The sequence below is a fragment of the Aureobasidium namibiae genome, assembly GCF_000721765.1.
Source record: "Aureobasidium namibiae CBS 147.97 unplaced genomic scaffold scaffold_10, whole genome shotgun sequence".
NCBI lineage: Eukaryota > Fungi > Ascomycota > Dothideomycetes > Dothideales > Saccotheciaceae > Aureobasidium > Aureobasidium namibiae.
Window position 1 is genome coordinate 212,344 of NW_013581199.1, and position 13,387 is coordinate 225,730.

General features: G+C 51.4%; 3 protein-coding genes across 3 annotated transcripts; 2 read left to right on the forward strand and 1 right to left on the reverse strand.

Annotated features, from left to right (window-relative positions):
- Positions 1–105: 105 nt before the first annotated feature.
- Positions 106–780, forward strand: M436DRAFT_73344 (uncharacterized protein; the record flags this gene model as incomplete). Its single annotated transcript, XM_013571331.1, has 3 exons — positions 106–261; positions 439–672; positions 736–780. The coding sequence occupies 3 exons, from the start codon at positions 106–108 to the stop codon at positions 778–780; spliced, it is 435 nt and encodes a 144-aa protein (XP_013426785.1).
- A 324-nt stretch (positions 781–1,104) lies between these two features.
- On the reverse strand, positions 1,105–4,239 carry M436DRAFT_73345 (uncharacterized protein; the record flags this gene model as incomplete). Its single annotated transcript, XM_013571332.1, has 4 exons — positions 1,105–1,374; positions 1,420–3,707; positions 3,771–3,826; positions 4,157–4,239. 4 exons carry the CDS (start codon positions 4,237–4,239, stop codon positions 1,105–1,107), a joined length of 2,697 nt encoding a protein of 898 aa, XP_013426786.1.
- A 1,213-nt stretch (positions 4,240–5,452) lies between these two features.
- Positions 5,453–6,005, forward strand: M436DRAFT_73346 (Phox-like protein; the record flags this gene model as incomplete). The annotated part of the gene is made up of 3 exons (XM_013571333.1): positions 5,453–5,530; positions 5,588–5,912; positions 5,977–6,005. 3 exons carry the CDS (start codon positions 5,453–5,455, stop codon positions 6,003–6,005), a joined length of 432 nt encoding a protein of 143 aa, XP_013426787.1.
- Positions 6,006–13,387: the final 7,382 nt, after the last annotated feature.

Here is a 13,387-nt window from a genome sequence, read left to right on the forward strand (position 1 = left end):
CCAAGCTCGCCAATTCCACGATTCGACCCGCAAGCAAGCAACTCCATACCAGCAATTGGCACTCTTCCACTCAACCACACCACACACACCTCACACACACACACAATGGCCTCAATCATCGGACGCGCCGCTTTCCGCGCAACTCGCCCTCTCCGCGCCTCAGGCATCAACTCGGGCGCCGAAAACGCTGCCTCTGCCGCCAGCCGCGAAGCCGACAAGAACGCTCTCAAGCAGGGCGCCCGCAAGGACCCCGAGCTCTACGTACGTCGACAATACCTCTGCTGCCTCCTGCATACCCAGAAAGATGTTTCGAACGATTGCCTCAACCCAATTGCTGCTCGAAGCCTCCACACTTGCACTGCTATACTGCTACGCATTGTCACGCACCAACCAATGACAGCATACCCAATTACTAACGTCTTCTTCGCAACAAAACAGATCCTCCTCACCATCATGTCCGGCGCCTTCGGTCTCGCCGGCTGGCACTTCTCGCGCAACCCCACTTCCTCCTCATCCGAGAACCCCGTCAGCATCGCCGCCGACTCGGAGCCTTGGAAGACCGGCGGTGAGGCAAAGTACCAGTACCACCCCGGTGGTGACACCAGCAAGCCCCGCAAGGATGCTCCCTCTGCCCTCAACGAGGTCATTGTTCCCAATGTCAACCTGCCTAGAGTGAGTAGTCGGAAACATGCGATGAAACATCAAAGGGACTGCAATGCTGATACGTTTGAACAGGAGCTTCACGAGAAGTACAACAAGTGGGGCAAGGACGGTTACTAGACAGCTTCAGCGATTGGCTTGTAATTGTATAGATACCAACTTAACCCAAAGCCGACTTTTATTCTTTCAACCTCAAAATCTCACGCTTCTACGAATCATCTACCCTGGAGGCACATACAAAGTTCTCTCGAAACAGTACATTGTCTGTCTTTATTTGTCTGTCTATAATACAAGTTGTCTGAAAGCAAGAGAAATGTAGGACGCATTAAAAACCGACTGGCTACAAGTTGTTCATCCGCTTGACCCTCTCCCACGTTCTTGTGCGTCCCGACTGCCTTCAGAGAGAAGCCATAAACCAATCCACCGCCCCTTATGTTTCTATCCTTAGTACTTCAAGTTCGAGCCGACTCTGTGCCTTCCTTCAGAAGGGCGAAATCCAGAAGCACCAGCACCACGTCCATCGTAGACACCAAACTTGCTCTCAGATGGTAGAGGTCTGTAGCGCGCGTCTCTACTGATGCGCTCTGGAGGTTGACTCCAATCCTCGCCAAAGAAGCTGTTGTTGCCGTTCGCGCTCTTGTCAATGCACCATTCTGGAGGATCACAAAACGGAGCCAGATATCCGCGACGCTGTTCGAGAGGGCCTTGAGTATACTGCGAGAGACTCTCATGCATGGACAGAAACAAGCGTGTCGTGACCTCATTGAATGGCTCTGATTCCCGATTCTTGCTTGACATTGAGCAGACAGGAGGAGTTCCGATGGGTCCAGGGTTGGCCACAGGCTGCGAAATGCTAGGTTTCTGATTGTGTGCAGTCTTGATATACTTGAGATGTTCATTCTGACGCTCGGCGATCGAGAGACCACTGTAAAACCAATCGTGAAGCTCCTGCTCGTGGCTCTTTCTGCTGGCTTCGCTCGGAACGTCAGGGCTACCCATGAAGAACGGGCCATTGAAGTTTTGAGGGCTTGGTCTCGAGTAGATGGCGAGCTCCTCGGTCGTCATATGTGGTAGGTTCATGTCAACAATCTCCATCGTTCTAGTGTCGGGTGCGTAGTCGGGCTCGCTGTCACGAGGGTCGAATGGAACATCATCATCACTGCTTGTCGAAGAGGCTGCCTGTCCGACAAAGCTCGAAGTACCCTCACCGATCGGAGTGCTTGACCAGGTGAAGTCATGGTGCTTCACATTTGACTCTTGCTTGGTCATTGCTGGTATCGAGGGAGACTGGCTCTGAAATGGGTCGTGGAGGACAGTTCGAGTGCTTGTACCATTGTTGATGTTGCGAGATGAAGCAGCACTGAATATCTTCTCAAGATTCGCTTTTGTGAAGCTACGCTGTGTTGATGCGGCTGCTTGACCAGGCGAAGCAGTTTGTGGCTGTGTTTTCTCGAGGAAGGTAGAGAAGTTCAGGTTAGGAACAGACGACTGGAGCTGTGAAGTAACCGTTTGTGGCGCAACCTTTGGAAGAAACGAGCTCAAGTATTGGCTGAACTCATTCGTACTCGGACGCGTCGAAGCAGGTTCCTCGGGATTGGAGAGTACGGAGTTGTTGCTATTAGGACCGTAAGCTCTATCTGTAGAAAACGCCCCGAAAGACAGGTTGTTCAGAGTAGTCAAGCTATGAGGTGGGCTGCTGGATGTCTTGTTCAGCATAGAACTTGCAGCTGCAACGGAAGGTATGAATTCACGAGGCATCGAAAAGTTGATGGGTGCTGGTGCCACAGGGGCAGTTGAGTACTCGTACTTGCTGCGAGCACGAGAGTCGTAACCTTGTGCCCAAGGCTCGAGTTTTGGTCCGAGTGATGATATACGAGCCCGATATCTCTTCTCAGGGAGATGGTGTACAGGTTCTGATCTAGTCGGGGTGTCGGCAGCCGAAGGTCCAACTACCACCTTTGGTGCGGCGCGTTCAATCGGAACCTTGGGCATATAAGTCTGTAACTCCTTCAAGCCAAATGGAAGGTCCATCGAGGCCGCCTCCTGCTGCTTTGCGACTGCCCTGAAATAGCAAAGACTATGCTGGAGGAGCGAGTGTAACTCGTTCTCGCCTTTGAGTCGATGCGAGGCCAGGGAGCCTTCAGTACGCCTGCGTGAGTTGGAGAACTGACCGATATTGTACCACTGGTAACCAGATTGTGACCACTGTTGAGCTGAGATGTCTCGGTTGGGATGTATAGCGAAACCAACTTGGCCGTTTTTGTTTCCAACATTGCCCTGGAAGTAAGCAAGGGGAGGTAGATTGTTGCCAAAAACTTCATTAATCTCCTGCCTGTTGAAAGAGACAGCGATAGCCGATGACTTGCCGTCGACTTTCACTTCATGCGCATTGAGACCGACAGCAGGCCTAGAGGAGGGTTTGGTCTTCTTGTTGGTAACGAGTTGGAAGTCTCCATCATCTGCGCTGAGCATGGCAAAAGACGCACGAGGTGGCTCGCGGCTACGGGAGACAGAGCTGTCGCGCGAGCCAGGATGGAAGATTTTAGCGTGGACGTCCATCGGACTCCCCTTTTTGGAGGTGCGGCTTGTGTCACCGTCGCTCAAGTCGGGGTGATCAATGTCTGGGCAGTGTCTGGAGAGTCTGTTTCGTGTTGTCTTTGGGTCAACAAGTTTGCTCAAAGGTATGGTGGGATCGTTGTCGATTATTCTCTTGCTCTCTCTCTCGAGTCGTGCTGTTGCCAGCTCGGCGAGGCGAATCTGCTCTTCAGAACCAGAGTCGTGGTTAGACATTCTGCCAGTTTCGCCGGAATTCAGATTCTTGCTTGAAGACTTGGGTGAAGGTCCCGATGAGGAAGAAACATAAGGCTTGTGGGTAGATTGGTGGCTAGCCCGTTCGTCGTCTATGTCTTCGGCCTTGATAACGTTGATGTGGCTGAAAGGCTGGTTCTCCCTCCTAGAGCTCACAAGCAGGCGGCTGGCCGGAGTGCCTACTGGGAGTCGGCGCTCGGAGATGTTGTGCAAAGTGAGCACGGCGCGCCTCTGCCAGCCTAGGAGCAGATTGCGTGTCAACTCGTGTCAGGCAGAAGGTGGCAGGCAGCCATTACACTTACCTCGGACACGGCGGCCGGAGTGACTTTGGCTCGCCAGGGTGAAAGAGTGTGGATTTCTTGTTGTTTTATGTAGCGATAAGTCGAAGAAGTCACCGAAAGGAATGAGACAAGCGTGCGAGCAAGGATGAGCCGTCAATCAATGATCTCTCGACGAGTTGGGAACCAGTGTGAGACCGAGCGTGTTGTTAAACGGAGTTAAACTGGAAGGAACTGGAACTGTTCGGCTGATAGCGACTCTCTGCCTAGATGCACAACACTCTCCGTCCTTGTGTGAAAGGGAAGTTCACCTCGCCATCCTTGGCTGTAGGGCACGAGGCTAGATGTATTCAGGCATACAGGACATATCTGAAAAGCAAACAGCTTGATGCCCGATGATAGAGACAGACTCAGGACAAACACTAGACTCTACATTCTTTGAGCCCTGAATAGCAGGATCCTCACCTATCTGTGGCCTGACTTTGATATGCATGTTGTCTCAGTAACTTCGTCTGCCCAAGTGTTCTTTGCTTCCAGTTCGAACACGAATTGTCAGACATTCTATGCTTCTGCTCGAGATTTAGCATACAATTCGTCAAGCTTCAACCTGCTTCGCCAGTCATCAACACTATGTATGATACCACAAAGCACTTGCCTCGTCCAGAACTAAGGGCAGTAGAGAGTGTCTTCACAGATGGTGTCGACAGATCGTCCCAGCGGCACTTTACCAATCTTTTCTACACTAGTGAGACACATCTAGTCTGGTAGAGTGTTTTTGACACAAACTCAAGCCAGTCGGATCGGGCGAGATTGATCTCGTTACAACACTCTTTACAATGGACAGCAAACGGACCATGATTGCCTTGGGCGATGCAGATAAGTGGGAAGGTCGCGGTGAGCTCAAAGCTCTCGTTAAATATCACGTTTGCAGGTTGTCTTTGTTCATTGACGCCGACGAGGAGCCGTGAGCTTATCTTATCTCTCTCGATCGGTAGATCTTACGATCTTCATTGCTTCTCGAAAGTTTGAGGAAAGCATGTAGATGCTCAGGTGTACCTTCCTGTACCTTCTGATAACGATGGTATTGCAGTCTGCAATCTCTATGCAAGGGATGGCAGCGAGTCGTCGGTCGCTTCCATCTCCTTTTTACACCACCGACCTGAACATCGCACAATCACCATCACTATAAACTATTAGCTAACCCTGTTCCCTGCAGCATATTACTATCTAGACGGATGTTTCGAAGACCAGCTACAATCGTAACGGCAATTCCCTGCGCTGTTCTGGTGTATCTCAGTTTGACGCCTGCCGGACACTTCCTGGCACGCAAGCAGTTGAAAGACTTGGAGTCACAGGACCAGGACAGCGAACCTGCAGTGATGAAGCATCACAAAAATGGCAAAGTAGGAGGCCATCAACATACAAAGACACATGGGCTCGAAGGATATGATCATGAGCATGTTGAACAGGTCGAAGACGACAAGCAAAAAGGACGCTAAAGGCAGCCAAGCCAATCGCGGGGCAATGGCGTATGCTAGAGCACGCGCGCGATAGCGACGACCTCTCCACCACCAACAAGTCGTTCTCACCTGTTTTACCCGTTGCGCAATTCAACTCTGTACACGCCTTCGACGGGCGCATACACCATCTTCCACTCGACCATGAACCAATTCCAGCCCAGCCCGTCCTCGAGGACAAACTCGACAATGCAGGCCATGCCCGATTCGAGGTCACAGAGCTTCGAGGAGATCTACGGCCCACCTGAGAACTTTCTCGAGATCGAGGTGAGTCTCGTAAACATGTTCGTCTTCAACACTTGCTGACATGATTGTCCTTTGCAGGTATGCAATCCGCAAACCCACGGTCTTACACCCTCGTCGCGCTACACGACCTATGAGATCCGCCTGAGCACAAACATCCCCTCGTTCAAGCTGCGCAACAGCAGCGTGCGCCGCCGTTATTCAGACTTTGAGTACTTCCGCGATATCCTTGAGCGCGAGAGCGCCCGCGTCACCATTCCCCCATTGCCCGGCAAGGTCTACTTCAACAAGTTCGACGACGCCGTTATCGAGGAACGCAGGAAAGGTCTCGAGAGGTTCCTCAAGATTGTCGTTGGCCATCCTCTGTTGCAGACAGGAAGTCGCGTGCTCGGAAGTTTTGTCCAGGGTATGTTCCTGCTTTTGAGACAGCCAAAAATGCCTGGACAGTATCCGCTGACACCCATATCCAGACCCCAACTGGGACCGCAGTGCCTGGTAGATCCTACTGCCGCCTTTTCCTCTCATGACGACCAACTTTATGCACATTTCCAGAAGAATACCCTTTCCTAGTCTAACCATGTTTATTTGCCATTCTTCCCTGCGGTTCAGCGATATTTGGGCGTTTCTTCCCTCCTCTTGCTCTCGAACGCGCCGCTTTTGCTTGCAGCTGTACTTTGTATGGCTTGCTTCGCTCATGAACAATCATATCAAAATATACTCCACGTATTACTCAAGCCCTTCCAAGAATTCATATCGCAGACGCCAACCAGCGCCCTTTGTCTGAGGAGAGCAGCTTCCTTTCTCCCATCCTCTCATCTCTTTCAAGCATGCCATCGAACCTTTGACGATTGTCAACACCCTTTGTCCCGCTCTTCGCCCGCCAGGTCCCGACGCAAAGAATGAACAAAGCCATTGTGCTCACCCTCGAGCGTACATAGACACATCTCTCAATTTGCTGTTGCCATCGTCTCAAACTCCCAAAGAACCCATCCAACACTACTTACCCACCGCAGGCCCACCACAATGTGCTCTCACACCGACTCCTCATCTGCCTCCAAAACCCTCTTTGGTCGCCCTATTGATAGTCTCTGGTTCAACTGCCCTGAATGCGGTGCTCGTATGTTCTATTCTACACTCTATGGTTGGTACTGCGGTGCCTTCTGCTCTTCCTCAACGATTTCTGAGGGTAGGATCTGATGTAGAGGTAAGTGGTGCGTTCTTTGTGTAATTTTCTCTTACTCTTCTGGTAGTTGGGATGGGGGTCTGGTGGTTTGTACCAATTATCATTAATCAATTTCTTCTTTCTTTTGTTAGCCATCTTTCCAACAATATATCCCATGTGTCTTTGTTTTTTCTCCTTTCCGATTGTAAAGATATCTGTTTATCTGACTGGTTCGTGTGAAGTTTTCATTCTGTAATCACATACCGAAGTGGTGTGACTCGAAGTGTTTATTTGCTACTCCATCATCGACTCACTTTCACAGCAATGGGTTTTCAAATTTGACATTTTTTCTTTCTTTCGGTCATTGCTCGTCTCTTCTGCTCAGATGTTTTATTCTTGTATAGGCCTTTGCATTTTCTGATCTGCTCACTGCGAGGATTTTGCGACTGCAATCACGTGTATTGGTGAGAAAGCTGAGTAGGTGAGAAAGCTGGGTAGGTGAGGATTTGAGCTGAGCTGGTGAGCCTTTTCTGCTGAGCAGGTGAGGATTTGACCTGGGTAGTTGAGGATTTGGCTGAGTCGGTGAACTTGTAAGCTGAGTAGGTGAACTTCTGAGCTGAGTCGGTGAACTTTTGACACACACGCGATAAACGACTGCACTCTTCTTCCACACACGAAATGAACAACACAAGAATCACAATCACAATCACAACCGTCATCTTCCTCAAGCAAGTGCAAACAAAACAAAATTGAGGGGAAGTGGAATGTAGAAGAAGTTTCATTTCGTATTGAGGGTATCGTGTCATAGTCGGAAAGGGAGGAGGGGAGGATATAAGCATATTTCTCATCTATCAACGCATCTCTCCTGCCATATCTTTTGCCTCGAGCGAGTTGCTCATTTCTCCGTATTCTGTATCGTGTCTTTCGTCGTGAAGGGTTGAGTTCGCGGGCTCGAGTGTAGGGTGGATGTCGATGAGTTGCGTCTCTGGGTCTGGTGCGAAGTCATGTGCCACTGCGTGCTCGGGCTCTACTTCTTTGGGAGCTGCCTGTTCGATTGTGGTCTGCTCAGTCTCTGGGCGTAACTGTGTCGACGCCTCGTCTGCGTGAGGAGCTGCCAGCGCTTCCTCTGTGTATGTTGGCGTCCCGTGATCTACTCGTTCGATAATTGGCGTGTTGGGCATACTATCATCCTCCACAGGGGCAGCAACAACAAACACATCGGGGTCCCCAATTGCTTGCTGTTCCGATCTAGCCGGTGTTCCTCTTGTCTGGAGCAGCTCTCTGCTCGTAGGTCGGGGTCTCTTGGGTAACGGTGGAGGCTGTCGTGACTGTTGTTCGCCAACATGATTAAGCTTCTCGGCTTCCTTGGTTTGCTGTTGAGAGGAAGGGCTCGCTGCTACAGGTTTACGCTTGAGGCCCGGCAGGTTCAGACCTGATGACGCCCAAAGGCTTCTCTGAGGTCCAGGAAGTGGAGTGCCCGGTGGGGGCAAGGGCATCCCACGACCCATCGGCTGGGCCAGCAGTGCTGCTTTCAAGGCATTCGAATCAGGTGGTTGAGATGGCAATGACACTGACGACGACCCGCTACTAGCTGACGATACTGAAAATCTCTTGCCTAAGCCGCCACCGAAAGAATTCCCAGTCGTTGATGCCGAAGACCCATTTTGCCTGTTGAGAACTTGCCAACCCCACTTTTTAGCAGCATTTGCGGCCGTACTGAGGTGTGATGGAGTAGAACCCGACGGAGACGAGGTATCCAAGGATTTTACCGAAGGTGACCTGACGGGAACGTCTGCTAGGGTGGGTAGTTGAGGTTCCACCTGCTGTTTTGTTGCATGGTGTTCAAGAGGTTCAGAGCTTCGGCGAAGAATCGAAGGATCAACTGGAACTTCTTCTCCTTCTTCTTGCATCGTGAGCATCGAGAATGTTTCAGACTCGATGGGCAGAATATTTTCGGTTTGGCGAAGTGCCACTGGAGAGGTGGCCGCTGACTGTGCTTTCGAGTTGACCTCTTTTACCATCTCGACGGCGTCCTTCTGTCCTTTTTGCTTTGTGTGCGATCGTACTGCCTCAATGTTCGAGCCCTCAGTGCTAACCAAGGGCGTCGCTGCGGTAGAGAACGAATTGTGACGCAAGTTTCGTGGCTTCCCAGGCGGCGTGCGTGGACGGAGCGGCGGTGATGATGGAGTCACGACTGGAGTGGATACAGCAGTCGTACTGGTTGATGCGCCAGTCGGGCTCTCGATGGTCTCTCCCAGAAGGGAAGTCGCGGATCGCCTTGCGTTCTTTCGGAAATTGAGTTTTTGCACTGGCTCCAGAAGGCTAGGCATGCTCAACGTTTTGGCCCCGGTTTCAGCAAGAGTATGGATGATGGTATCTTCTGAGTCTCCGTCGCCAGCGCTGTTTGTGAGCTCATGTGCTGCAGTTTCGACAGAGCCAGCGTCTGCCATAGCAGCCTTCTCTAGACTGGTAGGCTCCTCTTCTGTAGGCGAAGGCTCGAATATGCCACCTCTGTACTCTTTCTTCAAAGTGTCGAGGAACGGACTGTCGTCCCAGTTGGGGAGAACGATCGTCTCACCGATGACTTCTCGGATTCTGCTTTCAATAGCACGTAGGATGACACCATAGGTGATTTGCCTGCTGCTGACAATGGGCTGAATACTCATCTCAATCTGAGGCATGGTCTCGAAGGTCATCCAGATACGGTTACTTGGTGAAGGTTTGATACGAATTAGAAGATGACCGCTGAGTTTCTTCAGCTCGCCTGCCATGACCAAGCTGACTTCACGAGCCTTGAAGCGAGTTCCAAGATCGATACGTGCAACAGCTCCCATCTCGATTCTGAAGCCGCCATTGTACTTGACATCCAGCTCGATTGTCATATCACCATTGACTGTAAGCTCTTTCAACCTGGGATTACTGATGATGGGAGCGCTGTCACCCATGTCGATACCCATGATGTCAATGGAAGCGATCAAGTTTGGCTTGGGCACGCGAGAGATCTTCTTGTTAATCTTGGCACGGATGAAGTTCTCAATGTCTTTGGTCTTGTACATGGCAAGAAAGATGCGTCCGACGATGCCGTTGATCCAGCGCGAATGAGCGTCGGCATCGGACGAGTGTAGGTTCTGTACAAGTTTGATAATGTCTGGAGTTTCGAACTTCTGAGGTAGCGGAGGTTGATCAGTATTGAGGATGGAAGACTGGGTGTGTAGCAAGGCATGGTAGAAATCTTCCTTCTCGGAACAGTTGTCGGAGAAGAAGTGGAAGGGCTTGGACGAAGGAGCCTTCTCGCCGGCAAGAGGCTTCCTGGTCAGGCGTATACAGTTGCGCTTGATCCAAAGATCTCCCTCGGGTACAGGGTCTCCTCCAGCGTACACATCGATATCGTGATGGGCGAGAGAAACAACGTGTCGCACTTCGACCTGCTCGGAATCGTCGTAGAGCATGAGATGGCCATGTCTCAAGACAACGTAGAAGACGTTGCGGGCCTTCTTGACCGCCTTTCCGTCACGCTTGTCGCCCTCGATGGTTGGTATTGATGTCTTGCCTCGTTCGAAGATGCTCCTGTACATGCTCTGGTAGACACTTGGGCTCTCTGCTATGAGAACCTCACCGGCCGGGGTGGAGCGCTCTGGAGGCTTGCCATTGATGCCACCAGGAACATACTCTCTGCAAACGGCAAAGTAAGCGGCAGCTGTATCGAGTTCACTTTCTGTGTCCTTGCTCTTCTCGCCGAGGTCATCTATCGTCTTCGCGGTGACTGTCGAGTCTATGTGATTGGCAGGCGTGGTCGTCGATACGGGAGCAACGGGTTGGGTGAATGCAACGTATGCGAAGGCGCCAAGGACAAGGGCGAGCAGGGGGATGAAGGTCAGGCCGCCGACAACGTACGCCAGCAACAGCGATTTGAGGGTCATGTTGTTTGCTGCATGGGAAGAGCTGGGTGATTAAGAGGCTTTGAGTTGCATTTGTATTGCCTGTAGTAGAAGGTAAAGGCAAAGTATCGACTATGTACAAGAACGGTCGCGAGAGGCAGCTACAACCTGGCATGCCCGAGCTTCCGCGACGCCAACGACCCCTCATCTCCTTCTTCTGTCTCAAAACGCCCTCATTCCTCCTCATTACTGTAATTATTTGCCTATCGACAACCCCACTCTCGTCTATGTACAACACTGTTGGTTGCAATGTGCAGGCTCAGTCGCCCACGTCTGTGTCTGCTGAAAGCTCGTCTGTAAACAGCTATCAAGATGAGGGCATGGTCGGCATGGATGATACTTTGCAATCCTCACTTGGCCATGTCGAAAAGGTCGCTGCTCAACAGGTCATCGATGTTGAACGTCTCAGGGAAGTCGTTGCTGCCAGGAGCAAGATAGGTGCCGATGCTGTTGCTGGCGAAGGCCGCATCCTGGTTCATGTTGAACGGGTCGAAGTCGAGCGAGCTGGACTGGAAGGGATCGAACTCGTCCATAAAGGGGAACTGCTGGTTTGAGAGGTCGTGAACGGTCTGTCTGACAGGACCACTGGCGCCCATGGCATTGTTATTGTTCTGGTAAAGAGTGTCTTGGATGGTGGGTCCACTGACAAACAAGTCATCCATGACCTGCTGGTTCTGCTGGTAAGGTGACTCGGCATCGGAGAAGTCGAAGACAGAAGGAGAAGATGTCATGTTGTTGGACATGGGCTGAGCAGCTATGCTGTTGAAGGTCATGGCTGAACCTGAGTTGTGGACCATGCTGTGGTTCTGCTGCACCTGGCTGGCGAGATGGTCGGGAGCGATGACTTCCTGAGGAGCCGAACCGAAGGTGGGTTGAGCAGCCATGGCGAGTGCAGCAGTCGAGCCTTGGTTGCGAGCGACGTTGTTGTCGTTGTGCTCGACGTAGCTGACACGCTGGCAGTGAGCGACAATCTCCTCCGAGGACAAGTTGGTGGTCAAGATGTTCTCAGGGAATGAAGAGATGTCAGGAGTGTACATGCGTTCCATGGCCTTGACTCCGGCGGTGTCGACAATGTTCCAGCCCATGACACCGAGGTAATCATCTCTGGGGATGACGCCGATCAAAGGGCAGGTGAGCGCCAGGAACTTGTCAAGAGGTGCAGCGTCCTTGGTGTTGCTCTCGCGGATGATTGAGTAAGCCTTAGCGAGGATACTCCACTTGGCCTTGAAAGGGTCATTCTGCCACATGCGAGTCAAGAATCCAGAGATGTCCTTCTGCTGGTATGACTTGAAGATGGGAGAGTGGTAACCTGTTAAACTGGTCAGAACAATCTGTGCGCGCTCTCATCACACAATTCAACCTACTTCTGAAGGCCATCCAGGAGTTGAGGGGGCGAGTGGGGGCGATGCTGCCGGAAGATGAGTGCGCAACTTTCGAGGTTGTCGACTTCTTTGCGCGCTTCTTGCGCTCGGTGATGGCAGAGACAGGTGTAACACTTGTAGTCGAAGCAACAGCAGCTCTCTGAGAGGTAGCTGGTCGCATCTTCATCACAGCATCGACAACCTCTGCAATCTGTTCAGGCGAATACTTCTCGAGGAGCAGGGCCATCGACTCAGGCATGACGGCAGACATTGTTGCGTGATTTGGAACCGAGGGATGTTTGTGTAACAAAGGATTGAGCGGAAATGGTTGTGCGGTGGAATGTGGAAGCGGAAGAGGAATGTTTCAGGAGAAGGACAAAGGAAGTCTGAGACTCGGTGAATTTAGGGGGCTGGTATGCGCTTCACAGTGAGCGGAGCTTCAGTGAGTGCTTTGGTCGATCTTTTCACTTCCCACTTCGCGAATCTTTTTTCTCTCACTCCATTAACCTGACAGTTCACAGAAAAATCAGTCACCAGTGTAGTCTTGCGTGATCGGAGTGCAGAAGCGACCGGTGGCTTCACTCTGACTTTATCATGCCTACTGTCATATCGAAAGATTGGTATGGGAAGAGAAACATCGAAAATTGGCATAGGTAAAAACATCGCTATCTTCTTGACTCCAAGTTCCATTCCTGTCAGGTCCAAAGACTCAAACCTCCGACTTTCCAAGGACCCAGCGACGGATCACGTAACATCTGTTTGCAGCAAAAGGAGCAACGACGTCTTTTCTCTCCAACATTCCCAAGAATCTGCCGAGCGTAAAAGTCTCTTCTGGGCCTTGTCCGTTGACCTGTTCGATTCCCTGCTCCATGTTAGAATATTCAATGATTTGAGCATATTTCTATTTCTTACCTGTGCATAGGCATGGTTTCCGAGATTGTGCTGTATGGATGTCAGTCATGATTCTACCAAAATGCACTCCTTGGTCTCCAACTTACGAACTGCAGCGCTTCGGTCTTCAAGCCGGTCGACGTCAAGGTCATCTGACGGAAATGTGCGAGCTTTGGAGGCAGAGGCTGTTCATGCTATGTCAGCGTGGTCTGCAGAAAGGTGCGCGAGCTCGACTTACTCCTGCGAACTCTCTCTCTTCTGGATAACGCTGTCGAAGTATTAGCACATCATTCCATCTCCGTCATCATGTGCTGATGGTGAGCAAGTACCTGGTGGAAGTAGTCGTTTGCTTGCTGAAACTCAGAACCCCATGTTGCTAAGATTCCCAAGGCTGCTTGAGGAAGAGTTTGGAACGAGGTGCGAATGACGCGGCGATAGTCTGGGAAGCTGGGGTGCGAAGGAGGGCGTGACTCGAAAGGAGACAAGAAACGGGCGACTGCATAAGATGGCGAGCCTGGTGCAAGGAACT